Raw genomic sequence first — 25,218 nt, forward strand, 5'->3', positions numbered from 1 at the left:
CACGATTACCACTTGGTATTTTTTGGTTTATACTATCTTGAGTGTGGTATGACACAGTTGATATGTTATTCTGGAATTACTGATAACCATACCAAGTACCTGGAATTTTTCAATGTTAAATTTCACTTCTCAGGCCATTCTGCTTAATTTTGTCAGATTGTTGCAATAGATATCGTGATTACTTTGAATTAACCACCCTGCCAATTTTTGTCTGCAAACTTAGACATTACGCCTCATACACCATCATTCAGAAAAAAATATAGAAAACAACATTATTATTATTGTTATTGTTGCTCTTCTACTATTTCTCCCTGATTGGGAGATTCCACTCCGTGACGGGTACAACTACCAAGTACACAGGGTGGTTGTAATGTCTGATGTTACTGTTGATCAAGGAAATCTCTGACTATCCACAGGTATTCAGGATTGCAACTTTCTGGAGTTCCTTGTAGGTGTTCTCTGAGAGACTTATTGTTGCTAGGCTGCTATGTAGAGTCTTTGGTACCATACCGGTTCCTGACACGATGATTGGGATGGTTGATACTTCTTGCATATGCCACATCTCCTTGATCTCATGTCTCAGGTTCGTGTACTTCCTAATTTTTTCCTCATGGGTTTTCTGGACACTGTTAGTGTTCGGCACCGCTATGTCAATCAGGTAGGTAGCCTTTTCCATCTTGTCCACAAATGTTATGTCCGGTCTGTTGTGGGGGATGGTCTTATCCGTTATTATGGCGTGGTCCAAGTACAGCTTGTGGGTTCGGGTCTTTAGTACTGCCTGGAGGTTCGTACTTGTAGTATGGTACACTTTCTTTGGTCAACTGGTATTTCCTCACTAGCTTCTGATGTATTATCCTGGCTACCTGGTCATGTCTATGAGTGTACACAATCTGGGTGATCACCTTGCACCCCGTGGTGATGTGTTGGATTGTTTCTGAGACCAGGTGGCATCGTCGACATGTAAACTCAGGGGCAAACATCTGGTGAGTATGAGCTTGGCACACCTAGGGTCCTGAGCTGGATATCACCATTCTTCTCTTTCTTGGTGATTCCCTTTACTTTTGACTCTCTCTCACTCTCTCTCTCTCTCTCTCTCTCTCTCTCTCTCTCTCTCTCTCTCTCTCTCTCAGGGTAACACGGAATTTTTTTTTTTTTTTTTGACTGGTGCAGCATAAGTCACAGGCTTCCGTGCACCATGTAGCTATTAATAATAATAATAATAATAATGTGTCATCTGACATTCCGGGCTCCTTTGAGATGTATTTTCTATAGTTTCTTGTGTTGATTACCTGGTCTTGGATGGCCAGCATGAATCCTTCAGTCTCAGGAAAGAGCGTCCCGCTTGTGAGCCATACATTCGAAGTAATGGTGTCGTCGATGTGATCTTGATGGAGGTCATTGTAGTGTCTGCCATGGAGTGTCTTCTTTTCCCATCTTTCTAACTTCGTTTCTTGTACTGTCTTGGCGGGAGGTATTTCTGCACTTAGGTTGAGTGGGGTATACCACTTATCTATCTTCCTTCTGGCCTGGTGGAGTGGTGCTGTGTTGTTTGCAAAGTAATCCTTCAGGTTAACTATCACTGTATTCTGTTGTTCTATCAAGTCTATCAGGCCCCTTCCTCCCTCTTTCCGAGGTATTGTTAGTCTCTCTCTCCACTGCTGACTTCAGGTGGTGTTGGTGGCTCTTGGTCATCATTGTCCTTGTCTTTCGCATGATATCTTCTAGCTCGGTGTTAGTCCAATCTATGACCCCGAAGGTGTATGTTAGTACTGGAACTGCATAGGTGTTTATGGCTTTAACTGTGTTCCTTCCGTTCAGTTTTGCTTTCAGCAGGCTTCTGAGTCTCTGATGATAATTTTCGGTCAGGCACCTCTTGATTTCCTTGTGCTCTAACTGGTGAGCCTGCATCATCCCTAGGTATTTGTAGGTCTCTCTTTCTGTCATACCTTCGATCTGTTTACCAGTCAGCAGCTGGTAGTTTTGGCCAACCCATTTTCCCTGGTGCAGTGTGTGGATCAAGACCAAATTCCATTCTGATGTCCTTGCTGAATTCTTCGGTGATCCGGAGTAGTTGCTCAAGTTGCTTCTCGGTTGCCGCATAAAGCTTGATGTCATCCATGTACATCAGGTGGGTGAGGGTGTACAGGTTCTTTCTTCCTTCTTTGAGATTATATCCATACTTGCTGCCGTTAAGCATGGTGGATAGCGAGTTGAGTGCTAGACAGAACCACATGGGCTCAGGGCATCTCCCTGAAAGATTCCTCTTCTAATGGGGATTGGCCTGGTTGTGATGTTCTCGACCTTAATGGTGGTACTCCATTTCACCATTGTTGCTCCTAGGACGTTTGTCACTATCGGATTGACCTTGTAGCTCTTCAGGGTCTCTACCAGCTATGAGGTACGGAGTCAAAGGCCTTGGAGTAATCGATGTAGGCCGTGTATAGGTTGCAGTGCTTCTTGTAGACTTGCTCCATAACTGCGGCATCTATGGTTAATTGCTCCTTGCATCCTTTCTGCTCTTCAGTCATTATGTTCTGACTCTCTAAGTGGTCTGATATCTTCTTGGTTATGCAGTTAGTCAAGATCTTGTACATCGTTGGGAGGTGATTGGCCTGTATTTCACTGGGTTTCTTGTATCTTCGTCTTTAGGCTTCAGATGTGTGACTCCTTCGGTGAGAAACTTTGGGATTGTCTCCGGGTGCCTTATCATCCGAGTGAACTGCTCTGCTAGGTGCTTGTGTGTGCAGGTGGGCTTCTTGTACCAGTATTTGTGGATGTTAACAATTCCTGGGGTTCACCAGTTTTGGGTGTTCCTGATAGACTGTTTTACTTCTTCTTCTCGAATCTCCCACTCTCTCATCTCATTGTATGTCCTTGGTTTTCTTCCATTCTACTTCTGTCCAGGGTGCTCTGCTGTTATGTCTTACTTCACTGCTCCAGATATTTCCCCAGAACTCCTTGATCATCTTCTTCTCAGATGGTCCATTTCCTGCTTTCTCATCTTCACCCAGTTTCCTGTAGAAGGCTCTTTGGTCCTTATCGAAGATTCAGTTGTTTATTTTCCTCTGGGAGCTTTCTTTGTATCTGCATAGTTTTTTGCTGAGTGCAAGAAGGTTCTGCTTCTGTGTGTCCAAGTATTCTCCTATTCTCTGATTTCTGGTCTCATGTTTGCTGTGGATGCTGTCTCTCTTGAGAATGCTCTTCACCTTTCCAATCAGTTTCTTACTTCTATTACCCTGTTGGTACTGGGTCATCTGACCTATCTTGACTCTTAATTCTTCTATCTTCTGCTGAAATCTTCTTTCCCAAGCTGGCAGTTCCTTCTGTTTTAGGTTCTTCTTCTGCTGGTCTCTCATTTATTATTATTATTAATTTGCCATATGGTACAAAGAAGCCTGAGGCTTATGCTGCACCAGCCAAAAAAAAAAAAATTCTGAATTACCCTGTGAGAGAGAGAGAGAGAGAGAGAGAGAAAACAAGAGTCAGAAGTAGAAGTAAAATCACCAAGAAAGAGAATGATGATGATATCCCGCTCAGGACCTTGGGTGTGCCAAGCCCATATGCACCAGATGAGAGCTCCCTGAGGCTTAGCACTGAACCTTGAGTAGGGGGATTTCATTAATCTAAGAAGAGAAATTCCCATTGGTAACCACCCCGTCTTTTCCCACAAGAATCCTATATTAAGATTGGTTTGGGTTTTTTTTTTTTTTAGGAGCATTAGCAACTAAGGCCATATTGCTCTGGGGATATGCGGTGGTCATTCCCTGACCTTTCCGCATCTTCCGTATTTGGTGGTCACGGGCTCGAACCCCCAGTCTAATCAAAAAGCGTGTGCTACGCACTGCTGCTCCTGCCCACCTGGCTACGGAGGCACCCCTATATCAAGATCATCCCTTTCTCTGTAGCTTGCCCCTAATGATACATCTTCCATTTTGTACAGCAGTCTTTCATGTGGAAAAGTATCAAAAACTTGTCTGAAATTTAAGTATATGATGTCAGAACTATTTTTTGTATCCAATTGCACAGATCAAATTGGTCAGACAAGATCACTCCTTAACTAATCCATGTTGTGATTGTCTTGTGGCTGCATTCCTGTCTAGATGGTCCTGCATTACTTCTCTGACCAGTTAAAATCAAAACAAGCTGAAGTCAAAATTACAAGTCTGTAATTTCTCTCTCTCTCTCTCTCTCTTTGACCCCCACCCTTGTGAATTGGGGTGACATTTTTTGCAATCTCCAATCCATAGGGACCTTCCCCGAATCCATGGGAGTTCTCATAATTATAGCTAAAGGTTTTCTTTCCTGTTTTGCTGCTTCTCTTAACATAATTGGATATATCCCATTAGCCTGGTGCCTTATTTACTTTAGCATCACTAATTTCTCTTCCACTTTCTTCTCAATTAGAAAATCTTTTAGCTACCAGTTATTGCTTGTGTTCTACTATTCCCATTCATAAAAACTTCTTTACAGGTGAATGTAGATGCAAAATATTTAATTATCTTGTCAAAAACCTGAACAGGATTATTAGTAGTTATATCACACATATATAATAGGCCATTTTGGTTCATTTCTTTCCTTCTAGTGTTGACATAAGCAAGTAATTCTTTGCTAATTTACTTTGCCTTCTTAGCTAAAGATTTCTGATAATTTGTTTTAGCTTTCGTAACCTTGGAGATTTCATTGTGGAATAATTTGTACTTGCTGGTTTCTGTGTCCCGTGCTAATTTATAATTATCCCATGCATTTTTCTTCTGTGACTAGTTTTTTCAGTTCATCTGGCATCCATTTAGGTCTAAACCTAAAAGCAATGTATCTTAGTTGGTATAAAAAGCCTTGTAGCTTTAATGATTACTTTCCTAAATGCTTTTTATTTAGAATTTGCAATTGGCTCCACTGAAGGAAGTTTAGAGTGCTCGTAAGAATAAAAAAAAATAGTTAATGTTGGTTTTACTTTGAGGGAAACACATTGCATTAAAATATATTTGCAGTGGTAGCAGCATGTATTTTGCTTTCTATTGTTTCAAGTCAAACTTCAGTTCTATTTCTTCTGTAATCTTGAATGACTTTCTAAAAGTTTGTAATATTTTATTGAAAGCTTGATTCTGAAACTCTTGTATTAAAAGTAACAGTAACAACAATTATTCCCAATCTAACCTTCCACTAGCATCCAGGATGACAAGGGAACTGTAGTGATATTTGACATTCCCAGCAATGGCCAGTTTCTGTAAGGATTTAAATTGACATTGCTATTTACTATTATTTAAAGTAAACAATGATTAGCTGCCGGATTGGTAAACAATTAAAAAAGATAGCAATTCACAGCAAAGTATAATACCTTTATTTTAATTTGGTTTCTATATTTCTTGTTTCTACTATTATGGTAAACATCATTATCAAGACTAATTTTACTGAAAGTTGTTAATGATAGTAGATTTTGTTATCAACAAAATTAATAATGCAATTTTTTTGGAAAGAAAGAAAAAAGTTCTTAATCAAATAAATAAAGTTATCCAGTGAATGTTTCCAATATAAGTTTCTTATATGTCTCTTTCCATCCACATCCAATCCACATATCTCAGTACACTGCAGTGAAAAATTTCTGTACACCAATGGCAAAATGAATCAGATTGAAACCATCTTATTGAAACCACATCTATTGAATTAGTCCTAAATGTTTCACCTGCTCCAGAAATAAACATTTCCTATTTTTCAAATTCATAGTCATTGGAGAATATCATTTGTCCATATTCAAGAATTGTTGGGAAAAAAATCCAGGATGTGTTAACAAACTTGGTATTGGTTCTGCATGTTTGTATCATTTAATCCATTAACAAATGAAGGGCAGCATGGTTTTACACCAAGATCTTTGTTGAGGAGATTTCTCACTGTGGACCTGTGACTATTTCTGAAGTAACTTCTTTGCTGAATGACTCACAAATGCAGTTATGCTTGTACATTGTTTTTCTTCCCATTGGCAGTCTTCCTGGTCTGACCTTAATGGAACTGTTTAAACAGCTTCTCCTCTTCACATAATACATGCCATGTTCTTTAGTGATGCTGTCTTAATGAGTTTTGCTTTGAAATAATTTTGACATCTTTTATGGTTTTACTGCTATATGTTATCTTTTGTGGGACCACATCCTTATCACTGTCCTTTTCTCCAAATTGTAAGTGAACTAGTCAACTATTGCTTACATGACTTTATATAACCTAGAGCAGATTATTGGGAGGTTTATGTAACATATTTAGATAAAATACACATAATGGGGCCTTCTGAACATCCACCATGTGTCTCTTTCCATCCATTTATCATAAAGTATCACGACTTGTAAAGTTCAGGTCAGCTCAGTTCATTTCCATAGTTTATTGTTTATTTCAATATTGATTTATTTTTATTTTATTGTTTAATTCATATTAAATTATGCAGTGTTATTAACGTATTGTTAAACTTTTAAATATAAAATAATTATTTTCCTTTTAGCCGAAAACATTACTTGTAGTGATAGCAAATTTGCATGCTCCAATGGAAAGTGTATTCCACGTTTGTGGGCCTGTGATGGAGATGATGACTGTGGAGATAACACAGATGAAGATGAAAAGTTTTGTGGTATATAGCTATAACTGTTATTTATTTTAAATATCTGCCAATTAAGTTATTTCAATAGATTATAATGAGCAGCTTCTGCTTAACCTGTTGAAAATTTTACAGTTACTTAATTTTTCATTTGCAGTACTGGACGTTGATTATAATATGGTAGAAAAACAAATTTAAAGGGAATGTTAGTGGCAGAGTACAACTGGAAATACTTTGTGCCTCCTTTCCTCCAATAACCATTTCCTTATATTTTGATATTTTAAATTCATTAAAACAGTAAAGATAGGTTATTATGACATAATAACGTGATACATTACTACAGATAAGAAGTAAGATATTCCTGCAGAAAACACTAGCCTTACTCTCTTGAAGAAACATTTGATTCTACAGGGCCTGTTGTAAACAGCCAACTTGCTTTTATAGTAAACAAGGTTTTTTTTTTTTTTTTTTTTTTTGTTGGTTTTTTTTTTTTTTTTTTTTGGAAAAAACACACACAGAACAAACCCACTTACATATACTGAGGGGCATAAATTAAAATTGAGGAAAGGCAGTTTTAGATTAGATGTGCAGAAATTTGCTTTTAGATGATAGAACAAACAGATGGAAGAAGAAACTTCCATCTGTCGTTGTGGAAGTTGATAGCTTAAATAAATTCAAGGAAGAACTGGACACACTGTTGGAGAGAATGGATGTGTGAAATGGGAAATGTTTTTTTTTTTTTTTTTTTTGTTTTTATGTAAAACATCCTTGGGGCACCTATAACTGAGTAAATCTGATTGGTTGATCAGATTTGGATAAATCAAGATGTGACCTGACGAAAAATGCACCACGGAAGTGACATCATCTGCTACCGCCAAAGGCGCTTCCTGTGCTCCCACCACTAGTCTGTGCCGAACACTCACTAGTAGTGTGATTAGAGTGCATAATTCATATTTCTTGACCAGTACGATACCTTGAGTATCGTACTGGTCAAGTGAACTTATTTACAAAATTCAAACACTGTTCATTTGTATTTCATTGAACTTCAGTAGAAAAATGCAATAAAACAAAAAAAAATGCTTGTATGCACGAAAGATGTTTTATTTTATGTGAAAACATCCTTGGCTTCAAAGTGGTTAGCGAAATCCAAGCCAATAGCCCAATATCCCTTTGATTGTAGTCACTTGTTGAATAGTGTAATTGTAACAATACAAGTTTTTTTTTTTTTTTTTTATGAAAACCCCAAACACGAAAGGTATCAAAACCTATAGTACTTAGTACCGTGCATGGGTTGAAGGAGAAGTATGGGGGGAGGGGGGTGCCGGAAACTTCGCTCTAGAGACTAAACATGGGTTTTACCACTTCAAGCCTCCAATAAGTAAAGTGGTGGTATTTCACCGGTTGATGAAAGTATTTGTCATATGACTGCAACAGTACAAATATTTGTCAACAATTTCTTTTTTCGTCTTGTATTTTCATTACATTCCTTTGTTAGATGCACTATAGAAGTTTTCATATCAGTAATTTTGGAAATTGTGTTCAATAATGCTGAAGTCAAGTGCAGAGTGTTTTTGAGAGTATCCAGCAAGAATGAAAGTGACAAGGCCTAAGAAAATAAAGATGAAGGTAGCAATGAGTGCTCGAGAATGAAAAAGACTATCAAGATTGCTTAAAAGACAAACAGAAAATCAAGCATTGGATTGAGCAGTGCCTTCAACCAGCAATGCCTCTCCATCTAACATTGATGTATTCAAAGTGAATATTAATTATATACAACAGAACAATTTTCCAATTGCAGAGCAGATGAGTTTAAATGATGAACCTCTTTTTCCATACACCACTACTATTTACATAAGTGCATCAAGAATTTGATAGGAGATTTACAAAAAATTATTTCTGTTCTGTATGCTACATTTGCAATCATCAATGGTTTGAAAATGGTGCAAAGAAACCAGCCGCTAAAGATACATGCTGTATTTCCCGATGTTGAAGTCAACAGGATCCTTGCGTGTAATAGCTGTAGAGGATCACTTAAAAACACCATTCCAGTGCTATCAAAGTTGAGCGGCTTTGTCTATCAAGAAATTCCATCACATTTACTGAAGTTGGATTGACAGAGAAGCTCATTTCTCCTCGCTTTATTTTATCCGTGTTTATGCAGATAAGGTGCCTGAGACAGGTATCCAGACAATATAGCATTCTGGGCCAAGTGATCAATGTGCCTGTTTCCCTCAACGCGATGGTCCATTGCTTACCAAAGGAGATTAATGATGATCATTGTATAAGCATGCATATAAAATACAGGAAAATACATGAGTCCAACTATTTGATCAGGTTAGTAAGAAAGCGCGTGGTTAAAACGTGACTTCAGTGTTTGAGTGACACATCTCTCTATTGATTATATCAAATCATAACAGATCAGTCATTCTTTGATTACAATCACATGGAAATTAATTTGGCTAAAGACAACATAAGGGAAGCAGTTCCAATCAAGAAAAGTCTTGTCACCCAACAGCAAACATTGTGGAGCCTAGATAAATATCTTAGAATCGCCTGAGGAGAAACTAACATACCACAGAGCTTACTGTTTGATGAGCATGCAGAGGAACTGCCCTTTCTCAGTATTTTTCATGGACAAGTCAGAATGTTCAGAGAGAATTTACATGTAACTACGTTCATGATAGCAACAAGCGAGCTCAGACAATCTGACCGACTCGGTGTTACTCCATATCATCTCCTTTATGTATCAATGAAGATAATGAGATTGAGAACGAGAGACTTTTGACAGTGGCTTTCAAATTCATAGGCAAAGATACTAAACTGACCCGTGAGCAAGTTCAGTCTAAAGAATACATTAACAGCTGCATCAAAAACAACTTGGCCTTCCTAAGGACAATTCCAAACTCAACCTACTACTGGGCTCAATGTAAGCACGACCTGTTTGCTATGATTAGACAGCTCTGTAAACCTGTAGTATTCTTGACTCAGTACCACTGAAATCAGTTGGCCGCACTTGTTTCAGCTATTGTACAAGTTGGGCTCACATCTGGTGAGTATGGGCTTGGCACACCTAGGGTCCTCAGCTGGATATCATCATTCTTCTCTTTCTTGGTGATTTCCTTCTACTTCTCTCTCTCTCTCTCTCTCTCTCTCTCTCTCTCTCTCTCTCTCACACACACACACACACACACACACACACACACGGTAACTCAGAAATTTTTTTTGGCTGGTGCAGCGTAAGCCTCAGGCTTCCTTGCACCATATGGCTAATGATAATAATAATAATGGGATCAATGTTAATGAGGATAATTCGAGTGACATGGCCTTCATGCGGAAGGTGATGCTAGTGAACTAAGATGCTGTAATTTGTGCAATATACTTCAAAACTATTGTGAATGTAATTATGAATATATTGTAGTTGAAATGTTATACCCAGATTGGTCAATTTTACGTGGTCAACGTTTTTCAAGTGCATAGAATTTCAACATCGTGGTAGTCCACATGCACACATTTTTCTGTGGCTATGTAATGCTCCCAACCCTTTGGCCAAGAAAAAAAAAAGAAGCACCATTCATGCCTGGCCTTACCAGGAAAGGATTCATTTATGCAAATTGCAGCATTTGGGGACTAGGTGCATGTAAGAGGGGCTCACATCTGATGAGTATGGGCTTGGCAAACCCAGGGTCCTGAGCTGGATATCATCATTCTTCTCTTTCTTGGTGATTCCTCTCTCTCTCTCTCTCTCTCTCTCTCAGGGTAACTCGTGAATTTTTTTTTGGCTAGTGCACCACATGGCTAATAATTCCTTGCACCATATGGCTAATAATAATAATAATAATAAGAGATTCAAGTGAGGCGTTTTAAGGCTCTGTATGGATAATCGTTGCTGATGACGTCTTTCCTCTTGCTCAAACCACACTTGATCGGGCATAAATTTAAATCGAATAAGGATGGTTGCAGGATAAAGTGTGAGAATATTACCCAGCAGATGGTTGTTGTAACAAACCTCCATCTGTTGTTGGAAATGTGTAATTTGAATAAATTCAAGGCAGAACTAGGCACAATATTGGAGTGAATGGAGAAGTTATGTGAGTTTTTTTTTTTGTGTTTTTTTTTGACTGATGCTGTATAAGCTTGCTTTCTTGCATCCTTTTCCACTACTAATGCTAATTTCACATGTAGTGGTTGTTCAAAATTGCATTCTCTCAATAGGATGCATTTGAAAAAAAAACAAAAATTAGTCATGATAAACCATAAATGCCCTTTATTGAGGACAGGAAAAATACATATATGATATTCTTGCAGCAACCAGCCAAATGGGTAATAGTTTAAGAAAATTTTTCAATAATATCAGGCGCCTCCGTAGCCAGGTGGGAAGGAGCAGCAGTGCGTAGCACACGCTTCTTGATTAGACCGGGGTTCGAGCCCGTCACCACCAAATACGGAGGATGCGGAAAGGTCAGGGAATGACCACCGCATATTCCCGGAGCAATATGGCCTTAGTTGCTAATGCTCCTAAAAAACCAAACAACAACAATTTCAATAATATCATATTTTTAGGACATAAATATCTATTCTATTTACTTAATTACTCTATTATTTTACATGAGGAGCTTACCATTATATTAAATAAATTGATTATTTGGAAAGAGTAAAACTCCAGATTGTCAGTGAAACAATAAGTCTTCGTTGCAAGCATAAAGATATCATGAATGAATTGCATAAAATAAGTAGAAGAAATTTTTAGAAGTAAATAACTCTTAAATATATGCAAAATTGTGTATCTCTTTTACTCGTTAAAAGCTATCACAAGATTTATAAAATAATAAAATAGTTAGTCTGGTAGAACAGAGATGAAGGTTGAACAGCATATTAAAAAAACAAAAAGGGAAAAATATACCTGGGATGATACAGAATGAGAAAAGTGTTTGAATAATTCCTCAACCCAGATAGACTTATCAAAAGCAGCTGCAGTCCCTCCACTACAGCAACCAGTAAGCTGTAGTGGAGGGGCTGCAGCTGCTTTTCTGTCCTGCATAGCAACGGATGTTAAAAATGATCTGTAAATGTGCTTGTAACAAAGCCTCTAGTAAGGATAGACCTAATAATTTTTTTTTCAGACATATTATTAAAAGAACGAAACCAAAGTGAGAATTTTGAAAAGTGGCAAACAACTAATGAATGAAAATAGTATCAGACAGTAAGCCGAAAGTGCTGGAAAACCACCAAGCTCATTATCACATGATCACATGCAAAAAAGCAAGCTTATATAGCATCAGCCAAAAAAAAAAAAAAAAACTCTTCTCATTTCACCCATCCACTCACTCCAAATGTTTGTCTAGTTCTGCCTTGAATCTATTTAAGCTGTGAACTTCTACAACGACAGGAAGTTTGTTAAGCAATCAACCACCTGCTGGCTAAAGGCAAACTTCTGCACATCTATCCTACAACTGTCTTTCCTCAGTTTGAATTTATACCCTCTCAGACCATTATTCTGAGCAAGAAGAAGAATCCCATCAGCATTGAGCATGTTGAAACCATACAAGGCTTTATACACCTCAATCAGATCACCTCACAGGTGCCTAACCTCCAGACACTAATTTGCAAAATTTAAGCCTTTCTTCGTAAGACAACTCTTTGTTTCATTCACTAATCTTGTTGCCCTTCTCTGTACTCATCCTAGCAGCTCTCCATCCTTCTTATAATGAGGCATCCAGACTGTATACAGTACTCAAGGTGGGCCTGAACATTGCCTTATACAAAGGGATAATCATCTCCTTATCCCTACTAGAAATATTCCTGTATATCATTGATAAGATACCATGAGCTACTCCAGACCGTCTGCACTGCTCAGAAAACTTCATATCTGCCTGCACAATTATCCCCAGGTCCTTTTCATTCTCTACCAATGTCAGAGTGGTACCACAAAGTTAATACATTACTGCTTCCCATATTTGGTACTTTACATTTGTCAATGTTAAACTTCATTTGCCACCTCTCAGCCCATCTGCTCAACTTTTCTAGATCCTGTTGCAGCAGTGTACTGTCATTAGTGTCATTAACAACCCAGCCGACCTTCGTATCGTCTGCAAACTTGGACATTTAGCCTGATGTACCATCATTAATATCATTAATAAATACAGAAAACAACAATGGACCCAATACAGAACCCTGGGGAATTCCACTTATAACATTAGTCCACGAAGAGCAGTGTCCATTGATTACCACTCTGTCTTCTCCCACTCATCCATCCCTTTATCCATAGCAGCAGTTTGACTCCAATGCCACACTACTCCTATTTGCGCAGCAGTCTTCCATGTGCAACAGTATCAAAAGCCTTTCTAAGATCCAAATATATGATATCAAAATTATTCCCTGCATCCAGTTCCTTCATGACCACATCATAGTATCCAATCAAATTGGTTAGACAAGCCTTCCCCTTAACAAACCCGTGCTGTTTCCCAGCTATAACTAAAGTCTTGCCTAGATGATCCTGCAGTGCTTCTTTAATCAGTGCTTCATTAATTTCTCTGGAACAGAAATTAAACTAACAGGTCTGTAATTACTTTTGTCACTCTTTGATACTCCTTTGTGAATTGGGGTCATATTTGCACATCTCCAGTCCATGGGTACCTCCCCTGAGTCCAAGGAAGCTCTCATAATTATGGCTAAGGGTTTGCTTACTTCCTTTGCTGCTTCCTATAATATAACTGAATAGATCCCATCCACCCCAGTAATTGTTGAATATAAATATTTCTTATGTTTATATTCAACAATTTCTCCTCCACTTTGCTCTTCAGTTATTACAAAATCATCTAAGCTCACTACCAGAGTTTAATTCACCTTTGGCATTCCCTTCCCTGAATAACTCCTTATGTGTGAATGTAGATGCAAAATACCCATTTAGTTTGTTAGCTACCTGAGCAGGATCATCAACATTTGAACCATCGATAGCAAGTATACCAATCTGATTCGTCCCCCTTTTAGAGTTTACATAAATAAAGAAAGTAAAGAACTCTTTGCTGTTTTTCTTTGCATCCTTTGCAAAGGATTTCTCATAATATGCCTTTGCCTGCCTGACCTGCTTTGTGACTTGGTTACAGACCAGTTTATATCTATCATAGGCTTCTGTGTCACCTTTTAATTTATATGTATCCCATGCATTTTTCTTCTCTGCCACGTGTCTCATTAGTTCATCTGACATCCATTTAGGCCTAAACTTGAACAATATTTCTTAATTGATATGAAAAGCCTAGTATGAAAAGAATGAAAAAAGTATGAAAAAAATCTATGAAAATCCTAGAAAAGCTTCCAAGATTAATTCTTCAAATGCTTCCCATTTTGAATTTGCTCTTGGTAACATCATCAGTTGGTCTCACCATATAGAATTTGAATACTGTCTCAGACCACCATAGTCACCTTTACGAAAGCAAAAACTCTTCCCTTTACACTTGATGGTAGTTACCTCTTTGAATAAATTCCACTTCAGCACACTGTGATCACTGCGACCTAGTGGTTCTTTTATCTGCAGATTCTTAATGCATGAAGAATCACTGCTGATAATCAGATCAAGAGTATTACTCCCTCTAGTTGCCTCCCAAATATGCTGCTGTAGAAAACAATCATCCAATAAATCCAGAAAACCCTTGCTAGTGTGTGAGTGACCAATCAACCCCAGGGGCTCAATCTGGTGAGTATGGGCTTGGCATACCCATGATCCTGAGCTGGATATCATCATTCTTCTCTTTCTTGGTGATTTCTTTGTACTTGTGACTCTCTCTCTCTCTCTCTCTCTCTCTCTCTCTCTCTCTCTCTCTCTCTCTCTCTCTCTCAGGGTAATTCAGAAATTTTTTTTGGCTGGTGCAGCATAAGGCTTCCTTGGTGCAGCATAAGGCCTCAGGCTTCCTTGCACCATACGGCTAATAATAATAATAATAACCCATAAATTCCTGTGAATATCTGGGAAATTAAAATCCCCCATTATAAAACACTTGGATTTACTGGCCCACTCTATTTCTCTGTACAGTTGTTTATTAACTCATTAGAGTCCTTAGGTTTATAACACACTCCTTTCAATTTTGCTTTCCCAGTGCTTATATCACACCAAAGTGACTTGACACTGCACTGTCCAGCCATGTTGACTGACTGTATTTGGATTTTATGTGTTTCTTAACTAATAGCATTACCCCTGCTCCCTTCCTATCCTGTGTATCCTATTCCTGTATGCATTGTACTTCCTATTCCTGTATGCGTTGTACTCCCTAAATTCCATATCTTCATTCCTTATATCTATGACACCTCGTCTCTGATATCCCAACAATATACACTGCGCGATCACTGAATTATGACCGCCTACCTAATACTTTGTAGATCTTCCTTTTGCCCTCAGTACAGCAGCTATCGATGTGGCATTGATTCAACAAGATGTCGGAAGTGTTCGGTAGGTATGGCTAACCAAGCTGTGTGTAATGCAGCTAGCAATGCAGGTATAGACGTGATTGGTGTATCCAGATGCCTAATATGCCTTTCCATAGTGTCCCACAAGTGCTCTGTGGGATTGATATCGGAGGGAGACCAATCGATATGCTGTAACTCAGAACTGTGTTCCTCAAACTATTCTTGCACATCAAGTGCCCGTTGGCTCGGTGCATTGTCATCTGGGATGACACCAACACCATTCGTAAAAAAGTAGTAGTTGTAGTGGCACGTGATGACAGAAAGCAGTGCATGAGCTTATGCAGCATCAGCCAAAAAAAAAAAAAAAAAATTCACACAACCATTCCCTCTAAATGTTTGTCCAGTTCCTCCTTAAATTTATTTAACCTATCAACTTCCACAATGACAGATGGAAGTTTGTTCGAGCAATTAACCACCCACTGGCTAAATTTCCACACATCTATTCTACATCTGTCTTTCCTTAATTTGAATTTATGCCCCATTAGGTTCGTAATCTGAACAAGTGGAAGAATCCCATCAGAATTCAGTGTGCTCAACACATTCAAGGCCTTATACACCTCAATCAGATCACCGTGCAAGTGCGTAGTCTCCAGCCATTGTAATTTGCAGAACTTAAGCCTCTCTTGGTAAGGCGATCCCTTCATTGCCCTCGCCAATCTTGTTGCCCTTCTCTGTACACGCTCAAGTAAATCTCCATCCTTCCTAAAATGAGGCCTCCAGACCTGTACGCAGTACTCAAGGTGTGGACTGACCATTGCCTTATACAGAGGGACAATCACCTCCTTTTCCCTGCTAGCAAAATTCCTGTATATCATTGACAAAACCCCATGACCTGCCCTGGCAGCCTGTTTGCATTGCTCAGAAAACTTCATATCTGACTGCACAATTACTCCCAATCTTTTTCATTTTCTACCACCTTAAGTGTAGTACCACACAGTTGGTACATTTCTCTGGGGTTAATTTTACCCATATGCAGTACTTTGCATTTGTCAAGGTTAAACTTCAGTAGCCACTTCTCAGCCCATCTGCCCAAATTTTCTAGATCCTGTTGCAGTAGCACACTGCCATTACTCTCATTAACAACCCTGCCAACCTTTATATCATCTGCAAACTTCAACACTAAGCCTGATATACCTTCATCAATATCATATATATACAAAACAACAGTGAACCCAACACCGAACCCTGTGGGACTCCACTAATAACATTAGTCCATGAAGAGCAGCGCCTATTGATTACCACCTCTGTCTTCTCCCACTCAACAATCCTTTTATCCATTGTAGCAATTTACCCTTAATACTATTCTGCTCCAATTTTTACAGTAGTCTTCCATGCGTAACAGTGTCAAAAGCTTTCCTGAAATCCAAGTATATAATATCAAAATTATTTTTTGCATCCAGTTCCTTTGTAACCACATCATAATAACCAATCAAATTTGTCAGACAACACAGATTTGATTGGTTATTATGATGTGGTTACAAAGGAACTGGATGCAAAAAATTATTTTGACTTTCCCTTAACAAACCCTTGCTGTGTCTGAATTATTGCTGCAATCTTGTCTAGATGATCCTGCAATTCATCTTTAACCAGTGACTCCATTATTTTACCCGGAACAGAAGTTAAACTAACTGATCTGTAATTACTCGTGTCACCCTTTGATCCCTCTTTTTGATTTGGGGATACATTTGTACATATCCAGTCCGTGGGAACCTCCCCTGAGTCCAAGGATGCTCTCATAATTATGGCTAAGGGTTTGCTTACTTCCTTTGCCGCCTCCTTTAATATAACTGGATAGATCCCATCCAACCCGGGTGCCTTTCAAAAGTTCTCAGTTATTACAAAATCATTAAGCACGCTGCTACAATTTGATAACCTTCTGGCATTTTCAAACGTTAATAACTCCTCTTGTGAATGTAGATGCAAAATACTCATTCAGTTTGTTTGGTATCTGAGCATGATCATCAACAGTCGAACCATCTATATCAAGTGGACCAATCAGATTCATCCCCTTCCTTTTAGAGTTTATATAAGTAAAGTATAACGTAACGGTGTGTACACAGTCAGCAAGCAGTTGATGATAGCAGAGGCCAGTAAATCTAGTCTCTGCTATCGTGAACTGCTAGGGGTCCATGTTGCTGCCAGTGAAACATGCCCCACACGATACAACCGCCTCCACCAGCCTGCTCTTTTGATACCATGCATGATGGATGAAGAGCCTCATGTTGTTGACACCAAATCCATACACAATCTCCACAATGTGGAGTAAATAACATGACTCATCTGACCAGCACCCCCTTCTTCCAGTTTTCTAATCCCCAACTTGCATGCTCTTTGAACACGGCAAGTCTTTTACACCGATGAACCTTGGTTAGGAGAGGATGATGTAGGGGTCGTCTTCTGGTATAGCCAATACATGCGAGCGTGCGACACATGGTCATGCCAGATATTGTTCTGGGTTGGCCCATGTTGTATTGGGTAGTCAACTCTTCAACAGTGCTGTGCATGTTCACCTGTATGAGTCGTCGGACCTGATGCTCACCTCTAACATCAACCTTTTGCTGACCTTTGCAGTTTTGCAGTCGGGTCATTGTTTGACCATTTTGATGCTATTCCTGGTACACTTTAACAATGGCAGCTCTCAAACACCCCACCAGTTCAGCTGTTGCAGAAATCAAGGCACCAGCTAGTTCAGCTGCACAATATGTCCTTTATCAAAGTCCGATAAATCCTTCCTTTTACCCATCATGCTCAGAATTTTACTACCTACTGACCCACTGACACCTTATCTATGCTAGCTAGACCGACTAACTGCACACTCCAGTACCTCATGTGGTCAACGGGTCACATTCAGTTTTCATAGGGGTGGTCATAATTCAGGAATCACTCAGCGTATGTGCCTTTGATGTTTTGAGCAACACCTCAAATTCATCAAATTTATTTCCCAAACTCCTAGCATTGGAGTAAACGCAAGTATGCATGCACCTGTTCCTATTCTTACTACCCTAACACAGCCCATACATTTACTTGTTCTGCAATGACTCCCAGCAGTCTCTGAAATCTCCTGCATCTTGTTTTCCAGGCTGCTGCTCATTACAATAGAAGCAGTGCAAAAATCATTTTCACCTCTGCCAGCGACTACTGTTAATCTATTAGTCCATTTATCCCCCCAAGCTAGCAGTTTTCTGACCCACCTAACAGTGCCTTGATAGCATCAGCAAATATTCTTGCACCCTTTCTATTTAAGTGTATCCCATCCCTGTAGAAGCAGTCTTTCCTGTTAACATGCACAGACCAGGCTGAGAAAAATTCTATCCCTTGAGCCTTGCGCAATCTTTCCAGGGCCGAATTGATCGACAAGGATAACATAACAATTGATCGCAGAATTGCAGACACTTTCAAATTCACCCCTAACTCACTGCTTTTTTTTTTTTTTTTTTTTTTCAGTGTTGACTTGTACTTGTTAAGTAATTCCGCCGTTCTCCTACTCTTAATATCATTAGTGCCAACGTGTGCAACAATATCACCTTTTGTGCCCTTAAAAGATGATATCTGCTCTACACATGCCACCATAATGTCATATATGACGCCAAAACAGGCTGGAGAAATCATCATGTCAGACTTAAATAAATTACACAAATTTAGTAGGAAATAACCTTTAATTATTATATAGCCATCTTGGTTACGTAATAATTAATACTGACACATTATGGCTCTGGTCATTGTTAGTTTTGTTATGATTCACTAGCTTACAAAAGTAGCTAGCTTATTTGTTTTATAAATTTGATGATAAGTTTTATTTCTCTTTGCTTTCTAATATATTTTTAATGCTCCAAATTAATTACAATTTCTTGTACATTTTTTAATAGAATTGCATACCTGTAGTGCTGTAGAATTTCGTTGTGGTAATGGTCGTTGCATTTTTAATACATGGAGATGTGATCACGAAAATGACTGTGGAGATGGAACTGACGAGGATCAATGTGGTAAGTATATATTGTTTCAAGCAACATTTAAAGTTTGTAGGAAACCTGTCATGTGTCATGTAAGTATTCATCCCAGGTTGTCTGCTAGGTGTTAACAGCAACTAGTAGCAGGTCTCTCCCCATTGGTTTTTGTACCTCTTGTGCAAAATCATTTTCTCTGAACCCACTGAGACTATTTTGAAACTATTCGTTAAAATGTTTTTTAAAATTATTCATTAGCAGCATTAAATAAGTTTATCTGCTGTGATAGTTCAACAGAGCAACTGAAAGTCATGTTTGGACTTCTTATACATCTTCTAGAAATGCAATTATTTTGCTTTAATTGGCAACTAATTTGATTACTGGAAACTTTTAAGATAACCTTTCTTATGTTAATTGGCAACTAATTTGATTACTGGAAACTTTTAAGATAACCTTTCTTATGTTTTATTATTATTATTGTTGTTGTTGTTGCTCTTCTATTATTTCTCCCCGATTGGGGGATTCCACTCCGTGACGGGTACTGCTACCAAGTGCACAGGGTGGTTGTAATGTCTGGTGTTACCATCAGTCGAGGAAATCTCTGACTATCCTACAGGCGTTCAGGATTGCGACTTTCTGGAGTTCCTTGTAGGTGTTCTCTGGGAGACATATTCAACCGGTGGTCGAAACGATGATTGGGATGGTTGATACTTCTTGCATATGCCACATCTCCTTGATCTCATGTCTCAGGTTCATGTACTTCCTAATTTTTTCCTCATTGGTTTTCTGGACATTGCTAGTGTTCGACACTGCTACGTCAATCAAGTAGGTAGCCTTTTCCATCTTGTCCACAAGAGTAATGTCTGGTCTGTTGTGCAGGATGGTCTTATCCATTATCATGGCACAATCCCAGTAGAGCTTAGGGTTCGGGTCTCTAGTGCTGCCTGGGGTTCGTACTTGTAGTATGGTACACTTTCTTTGGTCAACTGGTATTTCCTCGCTAGCTTCTGATGTATTATCCTAGCTACCTGGTCGTGTCTATGAGTGTACTCAGTCTGGGTGATCACCTTGCACCCTGCAGTGATGTGTTGGATTGTTTCTGAGGCCAGGTGGCATCGTCGACATATGTCATCTGACATTCTGGGCTCCTTTGCAATGTAATTTCTATAGTTTCTGGTGTTGATTACCTGGTCTTGGATGGCCAGCATGAATACTTCAGTCTTGGAGAAGAGTGTCCCGCTTGTGAGCCATGCATTCGAGGCAATGGTGTCGATGTGATCTTGATGGAGGTCATTGTAGTGTCTGCCATGGAGTGTCTTCTTTGCCCATCTTTCTAACTTCGTTTCTTGTACTGTCTTGGTGGGAGGTATTTCTGCACTTAGGTTGAGTGGGGTATACCACTTATCTATCTTCCTTCTGGCCTGGTGGAGTGGTGCTGTATTGTTCTCAAAGTAATCCTTCAGGTTAACTATCGCTGTTCAGGTTAACTATCAAGTCTATCAGGCCCCTTCCTCCTTCTTTCCGAGGTATTGTTATTCTCTCCACTGCTGACTTCGGGTGGTGTTGGAGACTCTTGGTCATCATTTTCCTTGTCTTTCGCATGATATCTTCTAGCTCAGTGTTAGTCCAATCTATGACCCCGAATGTGTATGTTAGTACTGGAGCTGCATAGGTGTTTATGACTTTAACTGTGTTCCCTCCATTCAGTTTTGCTTTCAGCAGGCTTCTGAGTCTCTTGATGATATTTTTCGGTCAGGCACTTCTTGATTTCCTTGTGCTCTGACTGCTCAGCCTGCATCATCCCTAGGTATTTGTAGGTCTCTCCTTCTGTCATAGCTTCGATCTCTTTACCAGTCAGCAGCTGGTGGTTTCGGCCAACTAATTTTCCCTGGTGCAGTGTGTGGGTCTTGCATTTTTCTTCTTCTTCTTCTTCTTCTTATTATTATTATTATTATTATTATTATTATTATTATTATTATAATGCATGCCGCCTGGCAGAATTCATTTTGAATGAACTGTAATTTGATATCATGTGAAATTTGATCTGTGGTGATCTGTTTGATTGTGAAATGTGATATTGTGTTTTCAGTTTGTCAAGAGTATAAATAAACATTCAGAGAAACTTAGTTTATCCATCATTATCATTCTACATAATGGCTATAGTGGAAGAATTTTCATGACTAACCTCTTAAAAATGTGGTGGAATGATGTTATGAAGAAATATTTTCATCCAGTACAAATGAGTTATTTTATATTTGGAAATCTCTGTGATACTATTTACAGTAAAAAGGAAGGAGGAATATTTATGTGGAGCCATAGTATAAATTATAAGAGCTTATTTTTTATATAAAAAAAATAACACTGTCATTACAAATAAGAAATTTTATTTTTATAGTATTATTGAACAGAAAAAAATTAAAGTGTAAAAAAATTTTAAAAATTAAAAAATTAAAGTCTATTTCTGCCGTGTCATAGATTTCTAAACTATTTAACACAGGAGAAAGGATTTGGAGCAAATTTTGAGAACTTCTAAGTAGACACTTATATTTATTAAAATACAAGAATCTACTTCTTAAAAATTATTAGCTTTTCTTAGCATTTGTTTAACATTAGTAGTTCACTTATTAATTGTGTTTTTCTGATATAGTGGGAGTAAATTGTTTCTTATCTCACCTTTTAAATTGTTTGAAAATTAAAAGTCTGAATTGCACGTACACTCTCAAATTTTATCTTTACTTGTGACCTTTCTTAATTTTGCTATGTGCTTTATCTAGAAAATCTTTGGCATAAAGATCTTCTAGATAAACTTACATCTTATGGTTTATCTTCAAACAGGCCTATGGGGGTTGGGAAATTCCATACTGCAATAATTAAAGACAAACACCAGCCAAGGAATTAAAAATTTTTACTAAAAAAATAAAATATACAGACTATATTTTATTTTATAATAGGAGACAGCAGACTCCGAAAGCTTCAGGTTTTATCGCTTTTAATCCAGTTTATTTTAGATAATTTTATTGCTTCGGTATTTTTAACTATATTTTTAATGTTTTTATCGTAGTATTTTAGTCTTCCGATAGTGTACCACAGTATTTCATTATATTTTATTTCTGTATATTTTATTTTTATAGTAAAAATTTTTAATTCCTTGGCTGGTGTTTGTCTTTAATTATTTCAGTATCTTATGGTTTGCCAACTGTTTTTTCTAATTGGTAATCGAGTTTTCTCTCTGCCTGCTTACTGCATATGATGGTGGACGGCTCTCTGTCTTCTAACTTCTCCACTAATGCTGGTGTTTGCCAAGGTTCAGTTTTCTCCCACACTTTTCCTCTTATATATTAATGACTGTCTTCCATTGACTGAAAATCCTATTTGTAGTTTTGCTAATAGCACATTTCATTCTACCTTCCAATTTTAGAAACTTTGCCCTGCACAAACAGCTTCAACTTCTCTAATATCCATTAAATTCCTTAAATGCTCATCTCCAGGCAATTGTCCAGTGGGGCAAAATTAATTTCCTTAGGGGGGGGGTCTCTGTGATTGTTCATTATTATGTTAATGAATTGATAGACAATGCTTATTACAACCTATTCCATAGAGATATCATGAAGAAGTTCTTAACAAAAAGAAGATCCTAAACGTCTTAATAAGTTCAGAGTTTAAAATTTAATTTTTTAAAACCTTAACTTAAATTTAATAGGCAATTAATCTACAAAATAATAACAATTATTACCATTATCATTAATATAATAATCATAACAATTTAGCCAGCAACGGACCAAGGAATTTGCATGACCCAGGCAGAAAGATTTTCAGCGCCCATTACTAAGTATATATATATTTTTTGCCTCATTGTTCGTCTGTTTTTGGTAGTAGTAGTAGTAGTGGCATGTGATGCAAGAAAGCAAGTGTATGATTGTAAGAAAGTGTAAGAAAGCAAGTTATGCAGCATTAGCCAAAAAAAAATCACACCATTCCCTCCAAATGCCTGTCCAGTTCCTCCTTAAATTTATTCAACCTATCAACTTCCACAACGATAGATGGAAGTTTGTTCCAGCAATTAACCACCCACTGGCTAAAGGCAAATTTCTGCACATCTATTCTACATCTATCTTTTCTTAATTTGAAATTATGCCCCCTTAGGTTCGTAATCTGAACAAGTGGAAGAATCCCATCAGAATTCAGCATGCTCAACCCATTCAAGGCCTTATACACCTCAATCAGATCACCGCGCAGGTGCCTAGTCTCCAGCCACTGCAATTTGCAGAATTTAAGAGGATCCCTTGATAAGAGGATCCCTTCATTCCACTCACCAATCTTGTTGCCCTTCTCTGTACACGCTCAAGCAAATCTACATCCTTCCTAAAATGAGGCCTCCAGACCTGTACGCAGTACTCAAGGTGTGGTCTGACCATTGCCTTATACAGAGGGATAATCACCTCCTTTTCCCTGCTAGCAAAATTCCTATATATCATTGACCTGCCCTGGCAGCCTGTCTGCATTGCTCAGAAAACTTCATATCTGACTGCACAATTACTCCCAGGTCTTTTTCATTTTCTACCACCTTAAGTGTTGTACCACACAGTTGGTACTTTTCTCTCGGATTACTTCTACCCATATGCAGTACTTTGCATTTGTCAAGGTTAAACTTCAGTTGCCGCTTCTTAGCCCATCTGCCCAAATTATCTCGATCCTGTTGCAGTAGCACACTGCCATTACTGTCATTAACAACCCTGCCAACCTTTGTATCACCTGCAAACTTCGACATTAAGCCTGATATGCCTTCATCAGTATCATTGATAAATATACAAAACAACAGTGGACCCAACACCGAACCCTGTGGGACTCCACTAATAACATTAGTCCACGAAGAGCAGCACCCATTGATTACCACCCTCTGGCTTCTCCCACTTAACCATCCTTTTATCCATTGTAGCAACTTACCCTTAATACCATTCTGCTCCAATATTTGTACAGTAGTCTTCCATGCACAACTGTGTCAAAAGCTTTCCTGAAATCCAAATATATGATATCAAAATTATTTTTTGCATCCAGTTCCTTTGTAACCACATCATAATATCCTATCAAATTTGTCAGACAAGATTTTCCCTTAACAAACCCATGCTGTGTCTGAATTATTGCTGCAGTATTGTCTAGGTGATCCTGCAATGCATCTTTAACCAGTGAATCCATTATTTTATCCAGAACAGAAGTTAAACTAACAGGTCTGTAATTACTCGTGTCACCTTTCGATTCCCCTTTGTGAATTGGGGATACATTTGCACATCTCCCATCCGTGGGAACCTCCACTGAGTCCAAGGATGCTCTCATAATTATGGCTAAGGGTTTGTTTAGTTGCTTTGCCACCTCCTTTAATATAACTGGATAGATCCCATCCACCCCAGGTGCTTTTCTTGGTGCCCCTTAAAGAATGGCACCCAGGGCAAGAGCCCTGCTAGCCCGTACCTTAATCCGGCACTGAATTTAGCAACTGTATGTCAATTTTATAGGGACATTGTAATTTAAAATACTTTAAATTAATTTTAATTTAATAGTAGTATACAAGAAAGTGCACAACACAATCAATTATTAAATACTTTATATGTTGATCTAATAATCTGTAACAGATTAAAAATTTAGAAATATCCATAGATATACTCCCAAGCCAGTCCTCACCCTCTTCCAACCTTGGGACCATCCTAATCTACCTCCATAATATATCCCTGTGCCCAAAATCCTCCAGGTTTGCCATACAACAACCTCCCATTGGCTACCCAAAGTCAACTCCAACCTATATAAACAGTCAGTCCACTCCTTTCACCCCCAAGTCTTCCCCAGTTGGACCACGAGACTCTACTCCCAGATCCCATTAACAGTTAAGTCCTTCCAACTAATTTAGAGAGTAACTCTAGGGATTTTTCATAAACTGTTTTAATTAATTAATTAATTTTTTTTGAAAAGTATAATTATTATATGACAATTGTACAGGTAAAACTGTATAGTATAATTAGAGATAGGGAGGTTATAATCCCACTGTATAAGGCAATTGTAAGACCACATTTCTTTTCAATTCCTCTAAATTATCATTTCAGTAATAAATTACTTAATCTATCGTGTGATAGATTAAGTAATTTATTTATACATTATACATAATTAAGTAATATAATAAAATAATATATAATATAAGTAATTTATTTATACATTATATAATAGTGTAGTGTAGTTCATGAACATAAAGATAAT

At 38.2% G+C, this 25,218-nt stretch overlaps 1 protein-coding gene across 1 annotated transcript in view; it reads left to right on the forward strand.

The window, feature by feature from the left end:
* mgl (low-density lipoprotein receptor-related protein megalin) overlaps window positions 1-25,218 on the forward strand; it is a 1,043,262-nt gene that overhangs the window by 670,556 nt on the left and 347,488 nt on the right. The window contains exons 49-50 of the mRNA XM_090381453.1: window positions 6,482-6,607; window positions 18,898-19,014. Coding sequence (XP_090237579.1) covers window positions 6,482-6,607; window positions 18,898-19,014 — 243 coding nt within the window. The remainder of the gene's footprint in view (window positions 1-6,481; window positions 6,608-18,897; window positions 19,015-25,218) is intronic.

The sequence above is a fragment of the Mastigoproctus giganteus genome, chromosome 9 (assembly GCF_048544385.1).
Source record: "Mastigoproctus giganteus isolate SK-2022 chromosome 9, ASM4854438v1, whole genome shotgun sequence".
Classification (NCBI taxonomy): Eukaryota; Metazoa; Arthropoda; class Arachnida; order Uropygi; family Thelyphonidae; genus Mastigoproctus; species Mastigoproctus giganteus.